This window comes from Rhinolophus sinicus, linkage group LG13, assembly GCF_036562045.2.
Source record: "Rhinolophus sinicus isolate RSC01 linkage group LG13, ASM3656204v1, whole genome shotgun sequence".
In the NCBI taxonomy this organism is placed as follows: Eukaryota; Metazoa; Chordata; class Mammalia; order Chiroptera; family Rhinolophidae; genus Rhinolophus; species Rhinolophus sinicus.
The window spans coordinates 57,180,888-57,204,114 of record NC_133762.1 but is presented as its reverse complement, the minus strand read 5'-3'; the positions used below and the strand labels follow the sequence as shown (position 1 = coordinate 57,204,114).

At 41.6% G+C, this 23,227-nt stretch overlaps 1 protein-coding gene across 5 annotated transcripts in view; it reads right to left on the bottom strand.

Annotated features, from left to right (window-relative positions):
* CFAP61 (cilia and flagella associated protein 61) overlaps positions 1 to 23,227 on the bottom strand; it is a 332,611-nt gene that overhangs the window by 4,450 nt on the left and 304,934 nt on the right. For 4 of the 5 annotated variants that reach the window (XM_019712531.2, XM_074317334.1, XM_074317333.1 and 1 more), the window contains exon 26: positions 140 to 230. The exons of the other annotated variant lie outside the window; for it this stretch is intronic. In XM_019712531.2, the coding sequence (XP_019568090.2) occupies positions 140 to 230 (91 nt within the window). The remainder of the gene's footprint in view (positions 1 to 139; positions 231 to 23,227) is intronic. 5 annotated transcript variants of the gene reach the window in all.

Below are 23,227 nucleotides of genomic sequence, written 5' to 3'. Positions count from 1 at the left end.
AGTTTGTTTATACAAAGTACAGTTCGTTTTAAAAGTAAAACAATACAGTGGGACTGTAGGGAAAAGTCTAAATGATCAACAACTATAAGCTGCTTATAATTTGCAAGGAATAACCCACATATCCATTAATCACTCTTACCTCCTTGGAGGTTAAGATTTGGCGTAACTCTTTCCTGAGATCAATAAAACGATCGTGAAAGAGGGCCATACACCACGGCTCCGTGAAGTAGCTAGTGAGGAAAGAAAAGATTCAGTTAGCTGGAAACCCTCTCATTACCACTAATAAAGTATTTACCTGCTTTTTTGCTTTTATAAATTACAGTCCTGGCCCCATTGCAATCGTTTGCTCATAAAATGCCTCGTGGAGCAGCCTGGCCAATCAATTTTTTAAATGGATGTTCCTGATGTAAGGCCAGGTTCCATAATTACATTTAAAGTGGTTTAATTCAGAGCTGGGGCAAGACCCAGTGAAGAATCCTGATTTTATCAGAATTTAAAAGCCTGAAGACTTGTAAAGAACGGTGTCTCCATTATCTGCCCTCATTTGAGAAAAACAGATTGCAGGATTAACTGAACTGCTGCATAAACAAATTAAATTTGGGTAGACAATAACACAAATGTTCATCATTAAGGTTTCTGGATTAATAAAAACCAGAAAAACAGGCCACCTCGGTGCTACAACACGGTCTTCGTACAATTGCACGGATGCTTAATTGAATCTCTTTTAGGAGAGCAGCTCTTTTGGTTTTTATATTTGCTAACTTTTCACTGAAGACTCTTTGAATAAATGCTTTCTTAGTTGGAAGACTGTATGGCCATCCTTAATTTACAGATGATTGCTGAAAATGTGATGCATTCTTGTCATAACCAAGAACACTTATTGGTGTTTTAAACTCTTTATCTCAATGCTGAGTGTCTTGGAACAGGGAGCGTCACTTCTTCAGAGTCAGCGACACATCGATTTTGTGGGCTTCACTCTTGCTGGATGTGAGTCTGTCGTTCCTGCTACTATTAATGGATGTCAGGTATGTGCACACGGGAAGGAAAAGCTGGTGCCCACATGCAGATGGGCACCTTCTGTTTTCCAAGACTTAAAGTTAATTCTTGAGGAAGGAGCTAATGAGTCCCAGGGACCATTGAGGCATTAAAAGACAACTCTTATGACAACAGTCTATGCCTCGATCAGCATGGACTCAGGTATGTCAGTTATTACCTATCACCTACTTGCTTGACCAGAATATGACCCAATTTCATGCTTAGTTACCTACTTTGTCATCCAACTGTTGATTCCACTACTATTTACTCCATCCCCATTATGTTCCCAGCACTGTTTTGGGTACCGGGGAAAGAGCAGGGACCAAGCAGACAAACATCCTTGCCACCATGGAGCTCATATTCAAGCAAAAATAGGTAAATATATACGATGTTAGAGAATGAGATTGCTTAGGAGAAAACATAAATCAAGTAAGGACAGGAGACCAAAGAAAGGCTGTCACTTAAGGTGGTGACTTAGTGAGTAAAGACTGGAGGGGAAGGAGAGAGCGGGTCATGAGGAGATCTGGGGGAAGAGGCTTCAGGAAAGAGGTAATAGCAGGTGCAAATGCCAGAGGCAGGAGTGCGCCCAGACTATTCAGGGGGTGGGATGGATATAAACAAAGGGGGGAGTGGTAGGAGATGAGCTCAGGAAGGTGATAGGTGTCCCCAGAAGCAGGGGTCCAGTCAGATCTGTTGTGTAATGGCTCCATGGCCGTCTAGCTCAGCACTTACCTGTATAAGGCATCCTATAGATGGTCACTGAATGAATGAAGGAATAATGAATGAATGAATGAATGAATGAATGCACATTGCACTGTATACATTCTATATGAATAGAATAAAATTCTGCTAAATAAATAGGTGACAAACTCTGCAAAATGCCCCAGGACAGGAAGTATTAAGAAAGGGGGAATCCCAATGGGAACAGAGGGATAGCTGTGCATGAAAACAAGGGTGATTTTCCTGAGCCGTCCAGCATAAAAGGCTGACGGTCCCAGAAGGGTACTCCTTGGAAATTTGTCAGAGGACTGCTCATCTCTGCAGTTATTCAAGGACACCAAACACTGAATGAATGCAGTCAAATAGATGGGAGTTCTGGCTGGAGTTCTGAGCCCCGACAAACCTTGGCTAACATCCAACATCTAATTCCTTGAGTGTTGGTGTGGGGTGGACCACATTGGTGGGATTGGCTCAGTGGGGTGATGTTAGATGGTAGCCGAAGTCCAGACACTCAAGCACAGTTTTGCCTGGATGATCCCTGCCTAATAGGCCTAAACAGCTTCTAGAGAAGCTTCAGGGAATTGGTGACATGAAAATCTTGAAACTATTGTAATTCCTAAGTTAAACACCAATGGGACCTTTGAAATTTATCACTATCTTTCCTCAGTTACTGATATTCACTCCCCTGTGTGTTTCCATGCATCAGGCATTCCCATCTTCTTGGTTTCCGAGGTCTACAGCCACATCCTAGGGGACTAACTTTTGTCTCTCTGCTTTTCTTGCCCAGCCCAGTTCTGTTCCAACAATCCAGGTGCTGTTCAGGTGGTTTTTCTTCCTGTTGCCTTCACAACTCTCCCCTCTTAAATGCTTCAAAGAGGGAGTTCTGGGGAAATCCCACTTCCCTTAGGGTCACACTGCTGCCCACCCTGGGCACTGGCCCACCATCCAATGCCCACATTTGCATAGCCTCCATTCACAAAACCAAACACAGATGGCTGGAGAAGTGGCCCTTAATCCTCTGAAAATATAGTTGCTAAGCCTGTCTGTACAGTGCCGGGGGGTCAGGAGTGCTGATGAGGAATTTGGATATATTGCAAACTCTTTCTTTTGCTGGTTTTGAAACTCTCCATGGCCTCTCACACCAGAATCCAGCAGAAATGGCACCTCAGTATTTGACAACCCCGATTCTCATCACAATATGTTCAGTGGTTTGTACAGTGGCCTAGCAGTATTTCTTTCACACTCCCCACCACTGCATCCTATAGAAAAACATTTTCTCTAGTAGGTGACGATTTTTGCAGCAAACTGCTACGAATATTCCTGGAAGTTGTTGGTGGCAGGCATTTTTATTTATAAAATGGAAAGAGGTTTATAGAGCGTTATTTGGATTTTTCTTTTTGTCCTTTAAGAAAGTACTCTTGGGTTCCATTAAAGAAAAGAGTGATAGTGAAATAGTACCCTTGAAAACAAACCAACAAGTTAACTTCTGAAGGCTTGTTTTCAGTTTTAGTGCAGTTTCAGTGGTGGTCCCTAGAGACAATTTGCATATGATAATGCTCCCACACCTAGGAGAACCTGTGCGTCACTAAGAGGAGCATATAAGCTCCTACCCCATCTGGAGGGCAGCTTCTAAACATTTCTCTGTGACATCAGATTGCTCACAGCCTGCCCCATGGATGATACTAACTGTATAAAGTAACACCTTAGCCAGGGGTAAAACTCAGATTTCAGACTCTGCCAATCCCTAAAGCAGGAGTCCCATTGGAAGGTCTTCTATTCCTATTGCAACTCTAATCAGAAGGCATTTAGAACTGCATGGGCTTTATGGAGAAAATGGCTAGCAGATAATTTGCAGTCTCCAAGATGCCTTTGGCCCCCTCTGTTTAAAGGATTCAGGTCAGGCTCCTGAGTGGATGCAGAATTGGCAACATTTCCCGTCAGATGAAGTAGCTGCTATTTTGTAGGGTGGGTGTTAGATGTAGGTGTTGTGGGTACTGGTGAAAGGAATCATTTCTTCTGATTTCTTCTGGGGTGAGGTTTGTTCATGGAGAACTTCAGAATCAGATCTGTTCTGGACCAGGAGGAAGGTGCACGTGGAATGGCCTAGTTGGCAAACCCTAGTTAGAAAAGACCTCTCAGCCATCTGGACTTCTCCTTTCAGCAGGTGCCGCTGTATTAAGAAAAAACAAATTGTACCAAAAATCTACCCAGTGAAAAATCCTACTTGCAAGGTCCTTCCCCAGTTCTTACAGAAACTGCTTATTTTGATAGTGATTTTTAAAAGGCTCCTTGGATGACCTTGGAGCGGCCACTATGATGAGGATAGCTTTTCCGTTGTGTAACGCTCCAGGCTGTGGCCCTGGGCCATTTTCCACTTACAGCCCCAAGAAGCCTAACCTCAGTTCATACATAATTCACTTTCATGCTCCTCATGACCTTGTTTGCTTCTGGAAAATTAACTTTTTAAAAAAATTAATAGACTTCATTTTCAGAGAGCAGAGAGTTCCCACATCCTCCCTCCCCCCCTCAGTTTCCCATTGTTAACACTTCGCATTAATGTGGCAGATTCGTAGAATTCATGAACCAGTATCGATACATTTACTCTTAACTAAAGTCTACAGTTTACACTGGGGTTCCTTTGTTGCACCATCTCTGGGTTCTGACAAATGCCTTATGTTATGTGTCCACCAGTAGGAGCACCACTACAGGGAAGAGTCTCACTGCCCTAAAAATCCTGTGCCTCCCGCCCTCCCTCTGAACCCCTGGGAAATTAACATTTTTGGAAATTGACTTTTATTAGAGAAAATGGGGCTGTGTAACAATTTTATAAAATATTTTAGTAACCCTATAGTTTCCAGTATTTCTCTTAGAAATAAAGCAGTATCCCCTCTATCCCCAAACACCATGCCTTTCAAACTTGCCAGCAGCCTCTAAGAACAATGGCTACGTGGCTTGGAGGGTTTGGCTTTCTAAGGTGCTGGATTTGGGGATCAGCTTAGGATGACAGCTAATTGAGTTTCTATAATGTGCAGGTATGATTTTTAGGGGACATTTTAAATGTAGGCATTTTAATTTACTTGCTAAAAATCCATGTACTTTAGTTACCAAACCAAACACATGTATGAAGCTGGGGTGAGGTTTGTTCACTGAGAATTTCAGAACCACATCCGTTCTGGACGAGGAGGAGTGTCCTCGTTGGCAAGCCCTAGTCAGATAAGACCTTTCAGGGCCATCTACACCTTCTCCTTCCAGCAGTTGCCAATGTATTTTTTTCAACAGGAGGCAAATTTAATCCTACTATGGGAAAAATAATGGGCTTGCATCATATTTCTTTTTTGATCCTCCATGGGAAGGACAATACCAACCTCGACGGAAAGTGGCACTCAGCTGAGCATTTCCTATACTGGTCACGTCAGCTCCTTGGGAACTGGAATTTTGGAAAGCCATGGTCAACTTCCTTTCCGCAGTAGCTGTGGGTTGTGAACATCCCTTTCTGCACTGGGGTGGGGACTGGGGTGCTCTGGCATGAGGGCGGGGGGAGCTGACTGAGGGCATGCCTTCGGAGTCCATTTCTAGCTCCGCCTTCTCCCCACTCCAGACTGCACCCTGATGGTCTGCTGCTCCCTCTGCTGCTCCTTTTATGGAGGGGCTAAGAGTCTCACCCTTCCTGCCCCCTCCAAACACCCTGCACCCTGGCCATCCTGTAGTCTTTGCCGCCCAGAGGACCCTTTTTCAAGTTTATGTCTTTCCCAGTAGCATTCAATGTTCAAGTCCAACACAAACCTCTTCCTTGAAGCTAACTCCTGGCTGAGTGCTTCCACTCATTTTCTCTGCACAATTTTCACTGCATGGGGGCACTTCTGACCTTGCAGGAAAGCTAACCTGGTGCATGTCTTGTTCTCTCTCACACTGTGTGCTCTGGGTCCCCACAGCATCTGGCACAGAGATGGTCTTCTCGAGACTGAAGGAGTAGGTGGGCCCATGCTCTTGAAGAGACCTGCGGGTGAGGGCAGGGGCCAGGCTCGGGCTGCTCTCCCTCCTCTCCATGGAAAGCTTTTGCACCAGCTGTAGTGACCAAGCTTAGGGGGGGTGAGAGGGGTTTAGAATGTCATGGGCCCCTGTGGCCTCTTTGAAACCATCCTAGAAACATGGCAGCCTTCATTATTAAAATTACTTTGAATTTAACCAAACTCATTTTGCAACTGAGTACAACATTGAGCCAAATAAAGATGATCTCCTTTTGATATAAGGATGTTAGTTAGAAAGAAGTTTTATTTAAGAAAAGTTTTAGGTCTAGTTTCTTTTCCTCCCAAACTGAATGACTTCTGTGCTTTGGTTTCTTTCCTTCTCTGTAGAAAGAAGAGTAACATCTGGAATCCTTGCCAAGGCTGAGGGGGCAGGTCTGCATTAACAGCAGCAAGTGCTATGGATGGTCAGCATTAGTGAAGAACTTTCGGAAATTTATATTTATATGAATATTGTGAATTTAAAAAATGAGAAAATTTTAACTTCTTTCCCAATTCATATTCAAAAAGGGAAGACTAACCAGAGCCACTAAGTGACACACATAGCTGGTCGCCTAAAAAACTTCAGAGAATTTCAGGTAAGAACACAGTGAAGGGGAGTTTTAAGTGGCTCTGTAGATTTGGGTGTTAACATCACAAACATCATTTCTACCAGCTGTGAGAAAAAGTTTACACAAATTATCCAGGGCCCAAACAGAACACATTACTGTCTCTGTTCATTTTGTCAATGGCTGGCCTGGTTTTTTGGGGAGGATTTAAATTCTCCACCACTTTTGCAAATTTACACTTTCCTCAGAAGCCCGGGAAATGTCTACTTGTAGAACTGAACTGAATTAACCATTTCTGGTCGATATGGTCCAATCATTAAGTAATCGATCAGATTTCTCCAGAGCTCATCCTGATATGGTCATTCAGCCTATTTTATTGACAAAATCATATAGTCTGGGAGAGGACCTGGAAACTAGCTTTGCCATTGGTCATGCTGAGGGCTGAGAAAAGCAAATCAACGCTGGAAGAAGCTGCATTTGCTGGCCTTAGAAAAGAGTACAGCATGTCTGAAGGAAAAGAAAAGCGTTGTTCTTTCAAATCCTGCATCTTAACTCCAAGGCTAAGGCCCTTCGAGCAGGCAGATAGGAAAGGAGAGTTGCAGAACAGCAAGGCTGCATTCCCCAGCATCCAAATGATTCAACTGGAAATTGTTAAACTACTCCATAGCAAGGAAAAGGAGGTGGGTGGGCAGAGAAGAAACACATCCCTTTCTCCAAGATCTTTAGATTTTCTTTTTTAATGCAAAACATTCTATTGTCTTTTCGTCTATTGTCTTTTTGTTCTCTATTTCATTTAGTTCTTCTCTGATTTTTATTTCCTTCCTTCTGCTGACTTTGTGTTTCATTTGTTCTTTTTTTCTAGTTCTGTAAGGTCTATTGTTATGATGTTAGAGAACAACAAGGCAATAGAAAAAATTAAAGCAACAAAGAGCTGGTTCTTTGAAAAGATTAACAAAATTGACAAACCCTTGGCTAGACTCACTAACATAAAAAGAGAAAAGACACAAATAATCAAAATCAGAAAGGAAAGAGAAGCTACCACAGGTACCATAAAGGATCATGTGAAAATACTATGAAGGACTATATGCCACCAAATTCAATAACCTAGAAGAAATGGACAAGTTCTTAGAAACATATAGCCTGCCAAGGCTGAACCATGAAGAACTGGAAAATCTAAACAGACCAATCACCAGTAAGGAAACTGAATCAGTCATCTAAAACATTCCCCAAAGCAAAAGTCCGGGACCAGATGGCTTCACTAGTGAATTCTACCAAACCTTCAAAGAGGATCTAATACCAATCCTACTCAAACTCTTCCAAAAAATTGAAGAAGAGACAATACTCCCTAACTCATTTTATGAGGCCAACATCACCCCGATACCAAAACCGAGTAAGGATAACACACACACACAAAATTACAGACCAGTATCTCTGATGAATACAGATGCAAAAATCCTAAACAAAATTCTAGCAAATCGAATACAACAATGCACTAAAAACATTGTATATCCCGACCAAGTAGGGTTCACCCCAGGGGCACAATGACGGTTCAACATATGCAAATCAATCAATGTGATACACCGTATAAACAAAATAAAGGACAAAAATCATATGATTATATCAATAGATACAGAAAAAGCATTTGACAAGATACAACATCCATTTATGATTAAAACACTTAATAAAATGGGTATAGAAGGAAAATACCTTAACATAATAAAGGCCATATATATGACACACCTCCAGCTAATAATCATAATTAACAGTGAAAAAAAGGAAGCCTTTTGCTCTACGTTCAGGAACATGACAGGGCTGTCCCCTATCACCAGGTATTCAACATAGTGTTGGAAGTCCTTGCCAGAGCAATCAAGGGAAAGAAATAAAAGGCATCGGAATTGGGAATGAATCACTTTTTGCAGATGATATGATTCTTTATATAGAAAGCCCTAAAGACTCCACCAAAAAGCTATTAGAAACAATAAACAGTAAAGAATACAGTAAAGTTGCTGGCTACAAAATCAATGTACAAAAATCCATTGCATTACTATACACTAACAATGAAATTTCAGAAAAATAAATGAAAAAAAAATTCCTTTTGCAATTGCAGCAAAAAGAATAAAATACCTAGGAATAAATTTAACAAAGGATGTGAAAGACCTGTAGGCTGAAAACTATAAGACATTAAGAAAATAAAAAAGCATTCTAGCTTTCTCTTTTGTGATAATAGTCAGTATTTGCTTTTAGACCTGTAACTGAGGTTTGCTGGAGCTGGAAACTTGTCCGAGTTGCCTTTTCCCCTTGTGAGGGTAACTGCAGCTGGGTGGGCTACAGGCTTTCCTTCGATAATGAAGTTCTCGCTATATATTCCCTTTCTTGTTACTAACAGCATCTTAGATTCATGGCGGAGGACAGACAATTCTTCTCCTCAATGCCTGATTGTAGGTTGTATTCAATGGTGAGTCTCAACCTTGTGGTCCAGTGGGCTGGAGCATGGCTGCTAGGACTTGTCTCTTCCATTTACATTCCAATACACAGAAGGTATGAAGTGATAACTATCATGGTATATAATCAAGGGGCCAGGTGTAATCTATGCAGATGTGTTTGCTTTGGCCTGAACAACATTTGGAAATTGGATTTCCAGCCTTTCTTTTAAAAAATCAGATTTGGCAATGCTGGGCCTTGTTGTTGTCATGTGGCAGCATTCAGGTCAGGTGATGCCCCTGTGGTTTATCGTTGTCTCCCAGTCTACACGGGCCACAGCAGGCATCTGGGTGTTTCAAACCTGGTTAAGGGGTTTGGGTGAGATAGAGGCAAGTTTATAGAGACCTTCCCTGAAGCCACCTGCCCCACGCTGTCCCCTTCTCCCTGCTAAGAACACATATACCATGTCCTATCTTCTTTTCTACTTCCATTTATCTGCTTGTCCATTGGTCTGTCCCTCCCTCCCTCCCTCCCTCCATCCTAATAGGTCCAGTGAGCCCTTTCAAAACCTTGTTTCTTTATTTCCAATGCTCACTTTACTCTGGTTCTCTGTTCTCTGCTGCCTCAGTCTACCCCTCACCAAATACTCTTTCCTTCTCCTTTGTGTTTCCACGAGGACTTTTCTCTGCCCTGTTTTCTTTTCTCTGTCCTAGGTGTCTTCCAGAGTTCCTGACTTCAGTGTTTGCAAAATGGCAAGGAAGGAAAAGACCTAGGAGGTCTTTCTCTGCAATTAACCCATGATGTACCAGATGCTTTGCAGGTACAGAGGAAATCATGGTGAAGATGTGGGCACCACCCCGAAAGTATACACATAGCAGGGGGGTTGAAGGTGAGGGAAGAAATGTTAGAGAAACTTTTGCAGGCAGAGCACAGAAGGCTGCGTGGGGTACACTTCCGGAAAGCGGAAGGCTAGATCGTGCTTTAGTCGGGAATGGAATTGTGGTCCGGTTGACCTCAGTTCTTTGTCCTTTCTGTCAATGCATGCCTATGCCCGCTTCCCCTGGGCTCATGTTTACCAAACTTCAGTTACCTGGGAACCAATCAATTATTGCACAGACTACAAATTTCCTTTCAACAAATTTGCAGTTTTTTTAATTGAAATAACTATTTGTGCCTTGTCCTAAGCAATAATATCTGTGAAATCACAGATTTGATGTGCTAACAACCATTTTTTCTTATTCTGATTGAATTATGTTATAATTAGTAAGATGTGTGGTTCTACAGCCTAAGGAATCTAGCACACCACCTGGCGGATGCTTACCACACTCAGGCACACCTCATTTTCTATCATAGTTTGATGCTGGAGCTGCTGTTGTATTCATCCGGGGACCCAAACCCACACACACTGTGCCAAATAGTTTCTGTGCACTATCTCATCCTAATTCTGGTCCTCTAAAGTGGGACTTGCTGCTCCGTTTCATAGAGGAGAAAATAGATTCAGAGAGGTTAAATGACTTGCCCACGGTCACACAGCTAACACGTTGCACAGGGTTTTAACCGTAATTCTGTGTGACCTGAAAGTTCATGCTCTGAACAACTGCACAACCAAATCTCATTTCCTTATGCTCATTCCTGAACCTTTCTATCAACTTTCTGAATCACCTCAGTTTCCTTGGTATACCTCGCATTAGCTAAGATTAGGTTTGATTGCAGTTGCAGAAAATTTCAAAATAACTGTAGTTTTTAAAAGGCCTCGGTGTAACTTTTTTCATATAAAGAAAGTCTGGGTTGGGTGTCCAGTATTGACATTGTAGTTCCATGAACATCAGATCACAGTACTATCCGTAGGGCTTTTGCCCTCGTGGTGCAAAATGGCTGCTTAAACCAGTCACCACATCCATGCTCTTGGATGGGGAAAGGGAGAAAGAGGGCCCTTCCCGTCTCATCTAGGGAGAATTCCTAGAAGTCTCACTCAGCACCTCTACTTATATTTTACTGGCCAAATGTTGTTCATATCGCTTCCTTGGCTGCAGGGGTGGCTGGGAATCACTGTCACTTATTTTAGGTACAATGTAATATCCTATAAATCAGGATTCACTTTCTGAAGTGGAAAAAAAGAATGGATGTTATGTCTATTATGATACTCAATAGACTTCATAACATCTACTTTTTACAAAATCTTTTCTTAAAGTTAAATTTACAAAAATTGCGAGACTGTGTTTAATTGAACTTAACAGAACTTCATGTCTATCACTCTACATTCAAACCTGTCCCCAGATTAAACATTCTGTGTGTGTGGGGAATCCATGCAAAGTATTTTCCCATGTGACAGCAACCTCAAAGTCCTGGTGTCCTCAGAGTCCTACGCTGGCCTGGGTTGGCTTAAATGCAGAGGAGAACAGAGAGCAATTTCTGTTCACACTGTAATGCGTTCTGGTCATTTCAGTCTGCCCAGGAAAGAAAGTGGATTTATGCATTTCAATAGTTTTGAAAAATAAGAATAGGAACAAATAAGTATTTCCAGTTAAACCAAGGTTTGTTCAGAAATTAAATTACACATTTCTGGGGCAGTGAACTTTACTCAGGGATGTCACATATTACATGAGCAGATGGAGCCCTGTGACGCACTGTGACAAAACAACCCTGAAGACTGAAATGGAAGTTTGATTGTGAATATTTCCTATCCAACTTGAGTTTGCCAGAATCTCTATCTAGTCAATTTATTGCTTCGAGGCAGATCAAGAAAGGTAAAATTAATGATTTTGAAAGCAAAACCAACTAGTTATTTGATAAACAGTTGTCATTGTCACCTGATAAGATTTAGATAACAGAAAAACAAGTATCCTCTGAATATAATTCAGCTATGGTTTTGTTGTCGGCCTCAACAGATAATAGATGTTTAATGCTCTGAGGAAAGATGGTTTCTGATGCACTGGCACTAAAACCAAATGCTAAGCTTTGGCAGAAGTCAGCCATCTTCTGAATGGCTTGTAAACAACCTCTCCCTTACTGCTGGTCAGCTTATGGATCTAGAGAGGTGACGTCTGTCCAGTTACCCTAGTGTACCCAGGAACCCAGAAACTAACACTGCTTAAAGCCTAGCATCTCACCAAGCACTGGGAGCCTTGTCTGGCCACAGAGATGCTGGGAGACACTGCTTTCAATGGCTTTCTCTGCTTAGACCAGGAGTGTCCAAACTTTTTTCAACGTTTTTCACCAAGGGCCACATGCGGTAAAATACACAAACAGCCGGGCCACTCACTCGAGGTGAAGTACGTATTGCCTCACCTGGTTTATTTAAGTAAACTAAATATATTTTTGGAATTTGCTGCGGGCCAATAAAAAATGGATTGCGGGCCGCAGTTGGCCTGTGGGCTGCAGTTTGGACACCCCTGGCTTAGACAGTGGAAACTGCTGTCTGCTGGAGGCCACTGGAACTGGCTTGTTTACTTATTGTGAGCTGGACACACCCAGAACTGCCTCCAGAGGAAGATCCTGACCAGCCTACAGGCCCTGTCACCCCCACACTGTGAGGGTGAGGAGGCCATGCTCTCTCTCAAGCACAAGTTTTTCTTAGGCTCCTTATGTGTGTAAGAGCTCAGAATATCAGAGCACAGTTGTCCTGAATCATTTGGCAGCCTGATCATGCTGGGCATGGAACACAGACTGCTTGCTACCGCTGCCTGCGGAATCTTGGTTTTCAGAAACACTATTCTTAGAGGATCATCCGGAAGTTCTGTCTGTTGTCCATTTGTTTTTCTGAATCCTGGACACTTAGCCCAGGAAAAACTGTGCTTCACCTTAGAAAATAGAATATATTTATCTTGTGAACCTTACAAATGTAACCACTGATAACATTACCCTCCTTGCTTTGACCTCAAAGGAACTCAAAATCAACTGTGTGACTCTACTAAATAAAACTCTCTGCTCAAATACATAGTCTCTCTACCTCGGCTCAGCTTCATGTTGTTGTCTTGCCTTAATTTCCCATTTACTGATGACTCTATTTTCTCCCAGCTCTGTCAGTTGTTAGCTTATGTAATCGTGGGCTAGTTAGCTTTAACCTCTTCCTGCCTTAGTCTTCATAGCTGTAAAATGGGGATAATGATGGTCTTTACTTCAGAGAGTTAATATCACGGTTCAAGGAGACACTCTAGGCCTTATGCCCTACACTGGGGAAGGGTTCCATATATATTGTGTTATTATTGTTGTTCTTAATTATCCTATTGTATATATTTGTGTAAGCTGCCTCAGATCCTTTTTGGTATGAATTAGGGACTAAATAAATTATTAAAATAAACACTTTTTATTTGTCATTTAATTGAAATAAAGTTTTTCTTTGGCATAACTGCAGTTTTTCTCCTTGAGAACCGCTTTTCCTATATTCAAGGGTGTCTGCATAATTTAGCTGCAGTTTTATAGCAGCTATTAATTTTTGCTGTAATAAAAATAAGAGGGGCTGCATAGTAAGACATCATGAAGTTTTGCTGTGCACTAAATATGTGGAAATCAATAAAAATTATACAGGAATAGTTAAACTGAGGCATCATTTTCTTCCTTTTTTTTTTTTTTGTCTGAATTGATGAAAGTGAAATTAAAATTATCAAATGGAGTTCTTTTGCCTGCTGATTTTGTCCAGTGAGCCCATTCAGTCAAACGGTTAACCCACTTGTACGTGGGAGGCACTAAGTTGGAGGTAGGGAAAGGGACTGGGGCTGAGGTGCAGGCCTCACCTAGCCTACCTGGGCTGGATTTTCTTCTAACCTGTCTTGACTTTCTTCGTGACTTCCCAGAGCAAACCAGTCTTCTTGTAGAAATAGCACCACTTTTACGTGCTTAAGAATTCTGCACCAATTAAAGCACAGGCATAACGTCGTCCACCAAGACCTCATGCTGCATGGGAATGGGGTTTGGCAGCCCCTTACAGTGACACCTGGAGCCGGTGTTGGAATACAAAGTCTGCTGTCTTCTTTTGTTTTTTTTTAAACTTTTGTCACTATTTTTTATTGAGATGTTTATCTTTTTATGTGCTATGATATATGCTCCCATTCTCTGGCTTGTCTATTTGTTGTCTTAATAGTTCCTTTTGATAGCAGAAAACTTTTTTTTAAATTTTATTGGAGAATATTGGGGAACAGTGTGTTTCTCCAGGGTCCATCAGTTCCAAGTCGTTGTCCTTCAATCTAGTCATGGAGGGCAAAGCTCAGCTCCAAGTCCAGTCGCGGTTTTCAATCTTTAGTAGCAGGGGGCGCAGCCCACCATCCCATGTGGGAATTGAACCAGCAACCTTGTTCTTCAGAGCTCACGCTCTGCCCAACTGAGCCATCCGGTCACCCCAAGTCTGCTGTCTTGTGCCACGTATCTGCCCTTTTATTCCATCTGCAGTATTTCCTTGCACGGTGCTGGTTTATTAGGAGCTGCATTAATTGAATTTGTATGATAAATCTAGAGCCCTGGAAGTTGTCCAGCTATTTACATTGATTTGTTACATAAATTCAGGACTAAGAGTATGAGGTGGGTTAGCATTTAATTCTGTGGAAAAAGGAAAGCTCTTAGTGCTTCGGCTTCCCTTCCTGTGTCCCTCTCCTCTTATTCTGCGTCTCTCTTCATAGAAAGCACAACCATTTTCCTTTAATTAGGCTGCAGAGAGCACAGGCTAGCATTAGACCACTCAGCCACTCAGCCACGCTCACAGCCATGGCCATTTCCTGTCTATTTTCTGAAGGAAAAGAAAAAAAGTGTACATATGCACATATGAAACTCCACAAGTTGGGAGTGGGAGGTAGAACAAAGGAACCAGGTGGAATCACTTTTTGTAAGACTGAGGCCACAAGAACTAGCAAACCCCAGAAAGCAAGGTATTTTGCTGCCTTATTATTTCTTTCGTTAAATTAATTGCTTTAAATTTTAAGAGTGCTTAGTAGTAATAGCATTCACTAGTACAGAATCTAAACAACATGTTTAATATCTGTTTATAATAATCAACATGTTTGAAATAATTACCTTTCATAATAGGTTTTTCTAATTAATGTGTTTTTTTTGTTTGTTGTTACTGAAGCTTTCACAGATATAATAGCAAACTATAAACTGTTCCTACACTTTCACATTTTCAGGTTTGTAGTTTCCAAAATGCAAGCATTAAAATTCAACTAACATATTCATAGTTCTTATCTCCCAAAAACACAATAATAAGGGTAATGGATTACAAGCCATGGAACATTATGAGAATCTGTAAGACCGCACTGATACAGATAAATGAATGAATGAATGAATGAATGAATGAATGAATGAATGAATGAATAAGTAAGTGGAGGAGAGGGGACAACTCTTCCTCATAGTCAAAAAAGTAATAAATGAATGTAGAATGAATGATGGATTTAGAAAATCACCCTTTGGCAAACAACACAGTAATAATTGTTTTAGGCAAGAATTGCTTATGGATGCTAAAATTAGTGGAAAAAAGAATGATGAAAATAGGATATTTACATATTCTCAAAGTGTTACTAATTGATTCTGAAGGTAAAAATAGTACATTTCCCTCAGAGAAGCCTGCAGCCTCTACTCTAACCAAGTGACCATGGTTAACAATATTAGTGAATGGACAAATTTGTGAATGGACCTCCTAATATGATGCATGGAGAGGAACACAACATCACTCCCGTGGTTTCTGCCAAGAAGGCATAATAAACTGAAATGAGTAATGAGGAAACATAAGACAAACCAGAACTGGTAGACATTCTATAAAATAACTGGCCTGTATTTTTCACAAGTAAAAACTCATTAAAGTGAAAGGCTGAGGAACTGTCCCACATTGGAGACAATTAAGGAGACACGACAACTCATTGCAATGTAGGATCTTAAATGGATCTTGGACCAGAAGAAGGGGAATCAGTGAGACAATTAGCAAAATGTGAATGACTGATTCAAATTTGTATTGTATTAATGTCATTTTAAAATGGTGACGATTGGAGGACTATGGTTATGCAAGAAAGCCATTATTTTTAGTAACTACTACTGAAGTATTTATAGGGCATCATGTCTGCAATTTACTTTTAAACATAAGGAAAAAGTTATGTCTTTCCATCCATGAGTGTGTGTGTGTGTGGGGGGGGAAGGGGGTTCTGTATCTAAAGAGAGAGAGAGGAAGAAAGTAAGAATGATAAAGCAAGTATAATAAAATACTAACATTTGGGGGTTCTAGGTGAAGGGTGTGCAGCTATTTTTTGTTCTATTTGTGTAACCTTTTTGGAAGTTTGAAATTATTTTGAAGTAAAAGTTAAAGGAAATCATTAATTGTTTAGTCTTTTTATTGTATTACTCTTAGTAAAAGAAATGGTTGTGGGCAGACGGGTGGCTCAGTTGGTTAGAGAGTGAGCTCTGGGCAACAGGTTGCCAGTTTGATTCCCACATGGGCCAGCGAGCTGTGCCCTCCTCAACTAGAATGAAGAAGTTGAGCTGCCACTGAGCTTCCAGGCTGCCGAATGGCTCAGTTGGTTGGAGAGCATGCTCTCAACCACAAGATTGCCAGTTCGACTCCTGCAAGGGATGGTGGGCCACGCCCCCTGCATCTAAGATTGAACAATGGCTGTGCCCTCCACAACTAAGACTGAAAGGACAACAACTTGACTTGGAGCTGATGGGTCCTCGGAAAAACACACTATTCCCCAATAAAGTCCTGTTCCCCTTCCCCAATAAAATTAAAAAAAAAAAAAAGAAATGGTCATGGAATTAAGTTTCAAACCTGAGCCCAAGAATTTCTGTGGCTGGACCGTGTTCACAGGGTGTACAGTGTGAGCAAAAGGACAGGTGACTACAAAGCAATGTCTGGGGTCCATCTGGTCGCTGGTGGAAGGACATTCTTCACTCTCAAAGAGAGAAATTCTCTTTGATTTATTATGAAATAGCAGAGCCCCCTTTTTTAGAACTGGAAATGATATGAGATTACAGATTTTGGAGACCTTTTTGTTTCATAGGGAAGAAAATAGGTTGAGAGCAGCAACTGCCAAGACCCATGTCATCCAGTCCAGGAGCCTTGAGCCAAATGTGGCTACTGAGCATTTGCAACGTGGCTGGTCTGAACTGAGAGGTGCAGCAAACGCAATAAATACACACAAGGCACTGAACCCTTAGTACAAGAAAAGGAGAACGTTGACATTTCATTAATATTTTTTATATTGATTAAATGTTGAAAAGACAATAGAGTTTGGATATATTGTTACATAAGACACATTATTACAATTAATTTAATCTTTTTATTTTCATGCTTTTAATGTGATTGTACCCCAAACTTAAAGTATGTGCATGCCTCACACCACATTTCTTCTGGACAGCACTGGTTTAGAAAAAAAAGGGGGGAAAAGCAAGTATTTGCTGAATGCCTACCATAAGAAATATTACAAACACAAAGACAAATATGCCATTGGGTCTTATATCCACAGGCTCTCTATAACAAGAAGAGACAGTTGACATAAAATATAATTATAATATTGGGTGACAAGTGCCACAATAGAACATGGATGAGCTCCATCAATAACCCGCAGGGAGCTGATTACAGAAACACGAAGGAGGATCTGTCCAAGTATTAAGAAGGAATAATGTTTGCTAAGGGTATTCCAGACAGAAGGAACAGCATGGGGAAATGTGGAGGCATGAAGCTGCATGGGGAATTCTGGGAACAACAAACGGTTTGTGGCTCTAGTGTCCAATTGGATGCAGCGTGGGAGGTGGTAATTGGGGCTAGGGTCTAGTGCTTGTGCATGAGTCCTGGACTTTATCCCTTAAGTGAAACAGAGTCATGAAAAGATTTTAAACAACTGAGTGATGTAGTCATCCTATTTATGTTTTAGAACAGCTAAACTGGAATGTAATGAGGCCAGAAGCAAAGGGACTTGCTAAATGCAGGGCCTCAAGAGAGAAGAGGTGGCTAAGAAAAATGTGATGAAAGGATTGAACACAAAACCAGGGAAACACCAATATTTCATGGGGGCTGGTGGGATGAGGGAGCAAAGGGAGGAGGTGGTGCAAAGCATCATCAGAAGGGACTGGGGAATTCTGGTACTTGCTGTACTTGCCTCCTCTCATGACCACATCAAAATTACAACTAAACTACAGAATCCTGTGAAGTCCAGCTGACCAGAAGTCCTATAAGTAAGGATATACAGAAGAAGCCACCTTGAGATGGGTAGGAGGGACAGAAATATGAAACAGGCTGGTCCCACACCTACGTGTGGTGGTTAAAAATTGGGAGGGATATCTCAGCTGTGGAGGTCCCCCCTGAAAAATGAGGGGTCCCAGCCCCAAATCAGGCTCCCCATCCCAGGGTTTCAGTGCCAGGGGGAGAAGTCCCCATAACTTCTAGCAGTGAAAACCAGCAGAGATTGTGGCTGAGTGAGAAGGAGGGCTGCAGGAGTTTCAGGAATTCTTTTTAAAGGGTCCATGCATGGATTTACTTGCTGATGGACTCACACTCTGGTCTCCAGCACTGGGGCAGCAGCTTGAAAGTTGCCAGGGTCATAGGGGGAGGAACTGAATTGTCTGGCTTCAGGGCTCACACTGGAGGGGCAGCTTTCTCCCAGACAAGAAGTGTTGGCAGAAGTCATTGTTCTTTTTTTGAGCCATCTCCCCACCCAGCCTGCACCCCCAGATGGTCACCATATCTGAGTCTCCATCAACGTGCCCCGTTAGCCCCTGATGATTTCCTGAGACACTGACCACCCAATGTGCAGGCCCAACTAAACAGCTTCCAGTGGCTTTTCCATATGAATGGCCTGTCTTGGCTCATGCTGCAGACTTTCCTAAAATTTCTCAAAGGTTCCCAAACCCCAAACAAACAGCAGCTGGCCTTGGCATACCCTGTATCTTTTGCTAAGAAGGCATTAGGAGCAGCTGGCCTCATTTCACAGATTAGCCTCTCCCAGGCAGCTCCAAGCCCAGCACAAGTGGCTACCAATTGCAGATCACTTTGTAGCTCATATCAATGGACCCCAGCAGGGCAAAGGCAGCACCAGAGCACCTCCCAATAGGCCCCAGAACCAACATACTCAGTGGTCAGCTTTAGACCACACCAGAGCACCACCTAACCACATCCACAAATGACACACCCAAAGGGCAGACTGGGCAGGCACCAGAGCCCCGCTAGAGTGAATTCTGCTCCTACACAGCAGCTCCTCCACTGTAATCACGGCCAGTCCTCACAACCAATCAGCCTGAAGGTCAATCCCTTCCATTGATGTGCAAACAGCAATCAAGGCTCAACTACAACAGGAGGTCACACACAACCCACATAAGGGACACACCTGGAGCACCTAGCTCAGGTGACCAGGGAGACTGTGCGACCGGACCCTACAGGACACCTACTACATAAAGCCATTTTACTAAGACTAGAAAATGTAGCGGATCTAACTGATACATAGAAACAAACACAGGGAGGCAGCCAAAATGAGGAGACAAAGAAATATGCCCCAAATGAAAGAACAGAACAAAGCTCCAGAAAAAGAACTAAACAAAATGGAGATAAGCAATCTACCAAGTGCAGAGTTCCAACACTGGTTATAAAAACGCTCAATGATCTCAGTGAGAACTTCAACACAGAGATAAGAAACATAAAAATAAAGATAGATGACATATAAAGGAACCAGTCAGAAATGAAGAATATAATAATTGAAATAAAGAATACATTAGAGGGAATCAACAGTAGATTAGATGAAGCAGACAGTCAAATCAACAATTTAAAACACAATGTAGTAGAAAACACCCAATCAGAATAGCAAAAAGGAAAAGAAAAAAAAAATGAGGACAGTTTAAGGGGCCTTTGGGACAACATCAAGTGTACCAACAATTGCATCATAGGGGTACCAGAGGAGAAGAAAGAAAGAGCAAGGAATTGAGAAACTATTTGAAGAAATAATGACAGAAAACTTCCCTAACCTGGCAAAGGAAATAAATTACAAGACCAGGAAGCCCAAGGAATCCCAGAAAATATGAACCCAAAGAGGCCCACACCAAATACATCATAATTAAATGGCAAAGGTTAAAGACAGAGAGAATCCTAAAAGCAACAAGAGAAAAGCAGTTAGTTACCTACAAGGGAGTGCCCATAAGACTGGCAGGTGATTTCTCAACAGAAACTTTTCAGGCCAGAAGGGAATGGCAAGAAATATTCAAACTGATGAAAAGCAAGGTCCTACAACCAAGATTAGTCTACTCAGCAAAGCTACCATTTAGAATCAAAGGACAAATAAAGAGCTTCCCAGACAAGAAAAAGCTAAAGGACTTCATCATCACCAAACCAGTATTACAAGAAATGTTAAAGGGACTTCTTTAAAAAGAAGAAGATGAAAATAAAAAATATTAATAATAATATGTCAACAACTATATAGTTATCGACAATTACTTTAAATGTAAATTGATTTAAAAACTCTAATCAAAAGATAAGTCACTGAATGGATAAGAAAACAAGACCCTTACATATGTTGCCTATAAGAGACTCACTTCAGATCCAAAGACACACACAGACTGAAAGTAAAGGGATGGAAAAAGGTATTTCATGCAATGTAAATGGAAAAAACAAACAAACAACCCCCACCCACAAAAAAAAAAACACCCGTGGTAGCAATTCTTATACCATACAAAATAGATCTACCAAAAAAATGTGAAAACATTTATACATAAAGACAAGTGTTCTCCAATGTTCATTGCAGCTTTATTTACAGTGGCCAAGACATGGAAACAACCAAAATGTACTTCGATAGATGAATGGATAAAGAAATTGTGGTATATACACACAATGGAATACTATTCGGCGGTAAGAAAAGATGAAACAGGACCATTTGTGGCAACATGGATGGATGTTGAGATTATAATGCTAAGCAAAATAAGTCAGACAGAAAAAGCAGAGAACTATATGAGTTCACTGATATGTGGTATATAAACCAAAAACAACAAAAGAACAAGACAAACAAATGAGAAATAAAAACTCATAGACACAGACAATAGTTTAGTGGTTACCAGAGGGTAAAGGGGGAGCAGGGTGGTAGATGAGGGTAAAGGGGATCAAATATATGGTGATGGAAGGAGAACTGAGTCTGGGTGGTGAACACACAATGTGATTTATAGATGATGTAATACAGAATTGTACACCTGAAATCTATGTAACTTTACTAACAATCGTCACCCCAATAAACTTTAATTGAAAACAACAACAACAAAGGCTATAACAGGAGACAAAAAAGGACCCAGTAATCCCATTTATGGGTATGTAGCCAAAGAAACCCAAAACACTAGTGTTTATTGCATCATTATTTACAATAGCCAAGAGATGGAAGCAACCTAAGTGTCCATCAATAGGTGAATTGGTAAAGAAAAAGTGGTACATATATGCAATGGAATATTACTCAGCCACAAAAAAGAATGGAATCTTGCCATCTGCAACAATATGGATGGATCTAGAGGGTATTATGCTAAGTGAAATAAATCAGAGAGAGAAAGACATACAATATGACTTCACTTAAATGTGGAATCAAAAAGAAAAACAAAACAAATGAACAAACAAAACAGAAACAAACTCAGAGATGCAGAGAACATTTTGATGGTTGCCAGCTGGGAGGGAGGTTGGGGGATGGGTGAAAATGGAAAAGGGATTAAGAAGTACAAATTAATAGTTACAAAATAATCATAAGGATGTAAATTATAGCATAGGGAATGTAGCAATAATATAATAATACCTATGTATTGTGTCAGATGAGTAGATTTATCAGGGTAATCAATTTGCAAGTTATATAAATGTCTAATCACTATGTTGTACATCTGAAACTCATATATTATATGTCAGCTGTAATTGAAATATTAAAAAAAAATAATAAAAAAATGAAATGACTGGAAATACAGGAAGGGAGCCAGGAACAAATTGTTGATTTCCAACTGCCAAAGACCCCCGGGAGCCTCAGTGGCAAAGCAAAGTGAGGTTTAGGGTAGTGAGGCACTGAGGGGTGTCCTGATAAGAGGGAGCTGGGAGGGGCTTATGACAGGATTTGGGCTCAGGCAGGGTGGTTCTAAAGAGGGTTAAGGTGAAGGGCAGTAGGTCTGCTCTTAGGTAGCAGGGGTTGTCTGGTGCCTGGCTATCTTGATACTGTAATTTCTATCCAGGAGGCAAGAAGATTCAAAGCAGGGCTTGAGTTTTCATGGGTCAAAGCAGCAGTTGCTTGTGTTAGTCAGAAGAAAGAAGTGTTTAGTTATTATTGTTGCAGTATCCTTTTCTCTGTCCTAACTTAGGGCCACAAAGGGGCCTGATCACTGTTTGTATTCCATGAGCATTGTTTATCATGGCCTAGCTGCTGGATGCCATTTTCTGGGCCCATTTCTCACTTTCAGAGAACAGACCCAGGTGATTGAGATGATAAAGAATGAGACAGTGGCCAACATCAGTTCCCCTTCTAATATACTCGTATTCCCCAGTTCTCAATTCCACTTCACAGAAAACTCAAAATTTGACTCTCTGCTGCATCTCCAGTTCCTCAGGTTATAGCTCTCTTGGGCTACTTCCAGCCCCCCACCTCCTCTGTAACAGCTCTGATCAAAGCCAAATCCAGTAACCAATTCTCAGTCCTCAACTGACTTAGCCCCTCATTGGAATCTGACACTGCTACCACTACTTTACCCTGGAAGCACTTTCTACACTGAGCTTCCAGAAATCCCACATCGTGTTCTTCTACTTTCTGAGCCACAGCTTCTGCTTGATATCAAAGTGTTGGGGTATGCTTGGCCCTTTTCTCTACTCTGAAGACAGCTTTTCTCTAGGGCTCATGAGAAGGACAGTGTGACTGGAAGCCTGGCAGAGGGGAGGCTCTGCTTATACAAGTGCTTCATTGAGGAGGACTCTCAGGAGAAGCGAGGTGAAGGAAGCAGGGTGGGGTAGGGGAGGCAGGGGAAGGAGCTAAGCAAGAATGGGTCCAAACTGGAGTCTGGGTTCAGCCTGGGCTCTGGGGGAGCTCTGGAGGAGCTCTGGAGGATGAGCTGAGCCATGGACTTGGGTAGACCTTGAGACATGGGGCCTTCTGTAGTCCATGTCTGCCATTGGTTGTGGGCATCTTGGGAACAGACAAATGTAACCTCCTGGGTAAGGTGGCTCCTTGCTCATTACCTCAAGGGGCAACAAATGTTACAAGCCCACATTCACACACCCGAGGGATAGTGGTGCAGAATTGGTAAATGGAGTAAGGTGGGGAATTCAGTGCTCACTACTGAGGTGAAACTATAAGTTCTGTGGGACCATGTTAAGTTTCAGAGTCAAGTGATCAGTTGTTATTTGGCTGGAGTGTAGAGCAAGTCTTGCACACTCTGTTGCTAAAGTACATCTCAAATCTGACCACTTCACCATCTAGTCCAAATCACCATCTCCCACTAGGGATAACTTAGGTAGTAGCTCCCTAAGAGCTATTGCAGTTTATTCTCCAAAACAGCTACAGTGAACTTTTACAACAT